The 5,084-nt window shown below is 36.1% G+C and overlaps 1 protein-coding gene across 2 annotated transcripts; it reads right to left on the bottom strand.

Moving 5' to 3' along the window:
- Positions 1-582: 582 nt before the first annotated feature.
- Positions 583-4,332, bottom strand: LOC141830038 (uncharacterized). Of its 2 annotated transcripts, none has more exons than XM_074717518.1 (6): positions 4,125-4,332; positions 2,693-2,863; positions 2,025-2,261; positions 1,844-1,933; positions 1,022-1,141; positions 583-627 (listed from the first exon to the last, which is right to left on the bottom strand). In XM_074717518.1, exons 1-6 carry the CDS (start codon positions 4,299-4,301, stop codon positions 583-585), a joined length of 840 nt encoding a protein of 279 aa, XP_074573619.1. In that variant the 5' UTR covers positions 4,302-4,332. The 2 variants fall into 2 exon arrangements, with proteins under 2 accessions (XP_074573619.1, XP_074573620.1); XM_074717519.1 differs by having other exon boundaries at positions 2,034-2,261.
- Between the last annotated feature and the right edge of the window lie 752 nt (positions 4,333-5,084).

Genomic DNA, 5,084 nt, shown 5'->3' with positions numbered 1-5,084 from the left:
CTCCACCGCAAGGCGCATAGTTATTGCTATAGGCGAATATTATTATGGAAAATAAATAAATAATGCTTTTTTTTCTTTCAACATTATTTAACAGTGAGTTATTTTTAAGAAATTAGAAAAAAAAATATTTTTCTAAAAAAATATTAAAAAACATAATTTGATTTGATCAAATCTAAAATTACTTTTTAACTATAAATACACAGATAGCAGCTGACCTAGTTGAAGGCTTGAACCTTTGGCAGTCTCAAAAGCTACTGCTTACGCCTTTTTAAGCTTTAAATATGTGCTGAATATTTTACTGAGTCAAACATATCATTGTTAACGAAATAAAAATAAAAAAAACTTGCATAAAACACCATTATAAATTATTTCTAAAAAATTAAATAAATGTCTGACAATGGAAGTGATTAGAAACAGACATTGCACATTCGAAGCTAACTACAACTAGTTAACTGCTTAAAAAGAAGAAAAGGGAGCACTCTATGTATTACTCGCCCAGGACTAGTCCTGGAAAGAAGACATATTACACATGAAAGGTATTGTTCATGATGATGCTTGACTATAAGGAGATCGATTGAATCACTATTGTTTCTGCTTCTTTGCAGAGGGTTCTGATGACTGGTCCACCTGCATGAAATTGTGTATTATACTTCTTCCATGATTTGTGTAGCTCCAATATATAACAAAATAGTTAAATGTGATATGAATATGTTCAAAGAGAATGAAAAAATTATGTATTTGATTGATTAAATATGGCTTGAATGGTAAATATATGTCTAAACTCCTGGGGCCGGGGGTTTATTCTATCAATATTTTTTATTCAAAAAAAATGATTACATGTGCTTTTAAGAGAGAGAAACCTGATGATTTTTTCCCCCAATTTGGCATCATTTCATTGGTCACTATGAAACCAGATAATTAGAGCATGCAGTCAAACATCAAATAAATAAATAAAGATAGAAGTTGAGCAATAAACTACATTATAGCTACATTTCAGCACGAGTTGACAAAAAAAACTTACTGAATTCAATAGCTCTTCGCTAATGTAGGCCATTGTCCTCAACGTGGCTTCCAATGTGTCTTTGGAAAGCTGAAATTTAACCTCTAGTTCCCCTGATGGAGAGTTGGCGTAATCTTGCAACTGAATGTGTTCCACAGCATCAAAATTAGATAGAAAATTAGCAATAAAGGTTGATAAACATAGATGATGATTTTGTTGAAACTCAGAAGATAAAATTAATGGACTATAATCACCGACTGAAGTAGAACAAACAGTGTTAAATTATTCAGTGGATGTCCTAGAGTAACTCTCTAGGTGCCTAGAAAGAGCAACTATAGCATTTTTTGTGAGATTTAGCATGTCATGATCAAGGCCGAAGCCCTTAGTATTGTTGTCACCATTGTATCTCCATTGCTGTTCTTGTGTCAAAACTCAAAAATTAATTGAATGTTCACCTTATTGTAAATTCCAATTTTGTTTGCATAAAGAAGTAATAAAATCTAACAAAATCACTAAGAAAGATGCATAAACTCAGGTCTGAAGCTTTAATGGATTACTACCACTACTGAAAGATCCAAGTCATAGGCATTGCTTACTGTGGAAACTTAGTTGAACTGTCATGTCAAAAAAAGCATGATTTACAACTTTAACTTCAGAGTCAGAAGCTGTAAATAATGGAACAGCTATTGTTCTACATTTAAATAAATTTTGATAGTATATCATATATATAGACAAAAATATATAAAAACATTTTAAAAAGTCGTGTACTATGCCAAAAAAAGCAAGGGAATATTTAACAGATTATGTTAGAGATATTATCTGCATTGTCAAGTATCTGCATACCTTTAATGTGATGATAGCTACTCTATTTGAAGGTTGCGAACTCCGGTTTTGCATGGTCCATGTCATCGACCTCAGTCTAGGAAGATTGTCCTATGTAGATCATGGAAACATCTCATCACACTTTAAAAAACTTTGTTGTCCAGACACTGGAAGTCCATAATGACAAATTACAAAGAGTTACATTTGGTACCATATTCTTGGAAGAGCCAGATTCCTCGTGAAGAGACATGGTAGTTGCCAATGGAGAATGTGAATCGGCATCAATTTCATTGGAAGACTGGACATTCTTGTTATTGATATAAGTTCTATTGTTTATTTGCCAGGTGGATGACAAATTCTCCAACAATGAGAAAGATGGAAGAGCAGGAGTGGCATTAACTTTGACCTGATCTGAAATCCTTCTCTGTTGCTGAAGAGGCTACATAAACAATAAATACATAGTAAGATCGATCTGAAGCTCAAATATTAACACAAAAGTAATCTCAAATATAAAGCCAAAGAGAAATACAACTAAGCAAATTCTGCAGTCGAACACCTACCACTAGAAAAAAATTGAAACAACAACGAAGAAAAGGGAACAAAAAAATTGTGGAGCGACCAAAGATAGGAATTAGGTTGTGGGAGGGAGGCAGTATTTTCTTTGTTGCTTGCAACTATCAATGTTACCATAGAGGCAATACAGCAGCAATTACTTTGTTGCATCCAGAAATACATAGAATCTCCCAGAAATTTCTATGTAGATCTTTAGTCATGGAACAAGGTATATTGGATATTATTGTGTAACTGAAAACGAATATGCCATGTGTTGACTACATATTGTAGTAGCATACACCATTTAAATATGTGTACCTGGTCTGTCGATGATTCCTCAATCCACTGATGAAGATACTTATTGAATATTAGCAAAATAATGGTTTGAAGTTCAATAGGAAGACCAGGAGGAAACAATTTGTTGATGTTATCTCCCGCTAGCTTGTCACCTACGCACTTTCTTATGAGACATCGAAGACAAGCCAAAATCTATAATTGCAAAATAAAAACTGTAACTAAAGGATAAAAACCAAACTAAACAAATAAACAAACAATTTATCACCTCGATGTATGAAAATAAACATAAAAAATCACATAATTTAAGTCATCTTTAGGCAGTATGGATACCAAAAAATTGAATTTGAACAAGCAGTGACATGATTGGCCATCAAAATAAGGAGATCATTACACATTTTTAAGGTTCAAACAACTAAAATTTGTTTAAAAAAGGTAAACAAAATTTAGATATAAGTACAATGAGGAAATGTTCATTTAGTTTCCTATCTTGATTGACTAGAGGTGAGAGACTAGCTCTAATTCCATGTGGAAGCCCCAAACAAAGGGTTATTCCAACCTAATACACCAAGGCACTTATATGGAGATCCCCTTGATAACTAATCATACCCCAAAAAAGCCTCACTAAGTCCAGTGAGACAAATGCTGTTCTACTAAAGTAAACCGATACGAAAATGGAAAATCATCTTCCTACTCTCCTGCAGGTAGTGAATTCTTAAAGGAATATATCCATCAAGCAAAATTTTTTTTAGTATTTGAACTGTTCAAAGGCATGTGAGAATAGGAATAAAAGGTATATGCTCACAAGTGTTTTTGCAGTTCATGTGCAATTAGTGTGAAAGTTGCTGATGACTATAATTATGAAAATCAATGGGAGTAATAGTCCAGTTTCCATAATAGATCACTCTTTATATAAATGAATGTCTCGCCCTTTCCCTATTTTCTTATACATAGGCGTTTTGATCTTCCCGCTTGTCTTTTCTACCTCTATTTCTTCTCCAACAATAGAGCCTTTTATAGTCTTCCGTCCTAAAATCTATCTTGCTTTTGCTACCTCCACCCCCCATCCCCCCCCCCCCCCCCCAAGATTTTGGCTTCTTCAAAAGTCAAATTGGCACCCATGTGAGAAAACAAGAACACCATGACTTTCCCAAGCATCTAAAAGAATGCTTGACCTAATAATCTTTATCGCAGATAACCATAAACCAAGCAAGAGAACGTATCATTATGCACAGTCAAAGTGGTGCAGGATTCCTCTCAGGTAACTTCTCTCAAATCGTTGGTCTTTTCAGGGTTTCATCGTTATCACTTTACTTCAAACCACTGAATGAAACAAACCGATTACCATTATGCTAATTTTTTATAACGTTACGAATCGCTTCTGAATATCCAGCGGAACCTCGACACCAGGAAAGACAAACCCTAAATTTAAGCCGGAACAAGTACGGACACTCACTGGATCGAGCTCGTCGGTTACGGAAAGCGCGAGGAGAGATCGGACACGAGACTTCTCGAGGGAGTTGAGGCCGGACCTTCTATTCTTCCAGAGTGTTTGGAGCACTTCGGAGAGGGTTCCTTGCGGGGTGGTCGGAGGGAGCTTGAGGAGATGGACCAACGCGACGCCGCCTTCCATTCGCACAGCGCCGCCTCAGGGCGGAGCGGTTTTGAAAGGACGGATTTTACTAACCCCAGAAAAAATTAAAATAAAAATAAAAGGAGGAATGCGAAGTTCTACATAGAGCGTGATTTAATCTTAGCCGTTGGCAGGTAACGGCCAAGATTAACTCAGCTGGAACGCGCGATAGCATTTGGTTTAATCTTAGCCGTTGGCAGGCAGAGACAAGATCCCTCATGGATTGGTGATGCACAAATTGTGCCCGTTGAGATAATAGAAAGAGCAAAGAGTTTATTCTGCTCAATTTTGAATAAACAACAAAAAATAATAATAATTGGTACCTAATAGGGTTTTAATGTGTGATTAAATAAATTTAAAATTAGGTCATTGTTATATTGGATATGTGTGTTTAAATGTACAGAGAGTTAAAATAACACACATGTTCCAACTAGCGAACTTTGGTAAAAGATGCAAACAAACGAAAAGGATGGTACAGGAAAAGAGCTGACGAACTTGGTGCATCTGAGGTACGAGGAATTACAAAAAAGTATTCCGACGAAGCGAAAAGGATGGACGGGAGTGAGCCCGAAAGCTCAATGCATCCGAGAGACGAGAAATCGGAAGGAAGACTGTACAATACAAGGCGACCACGATAGAATGGAGGCGAAAAATAATTAACCCAAGGTTGACCATTCCAAGCGCCTGGAGCTGTTCTAGGTGGCTGAAGTTCAAAAACTTGGACAGGTTCTAAGCGCCCGGATGCCCATTCCAGATCAGCGCAAGTCATTGTCGAATAGATCA

The sequence above is a fragment of the Curcuma longa genome, chromosome 5 (genome assembly GCF_044706935.1).
Source record: "Curcuma longa cultivar G26 ecotype Majalengka, Jawa Barat chromosome 5, ITB_CL_G26_1.1, whole genome shotgun sequence".
Taxonomy (NCBI): Eukaryota; Viridiplantae; Streptophyta; class Magnoliopsida; order Zingiberales; family Zingiberaceae; genus Curcuma; species Curcuma longa.
The sequence above is the reverse complement of the archived record's forward strand: the minus strand, read 5'-3'. Positions and strand labels throughout refer to the sequence as shown.

Bases quoted from the DNA above. Each gene is read 5' to 3' on its own strand.
- LOC141830038 (XM_074717518.1), bottom strand. From the start codon at position 4,301: ATGGAAGGCGGCGTCGCGTTGGTCCATCTCCTCAAGCTCCCTCCGACC. The intron at 2,864-4,124 runs GTGAGTGTCCGT...TTGCAATTATAG, and splicing joins TAACCGACGAGCTCGATCCA to ATTTTGGCTTGTCTTCGATG. The intron at 1,142-1,843 runs GTATGCAGATAC...GAACACATTCAG, and splicing joins TAGCTATCATCACATTAAAG to TTGCAAGATTACGCCAACTC.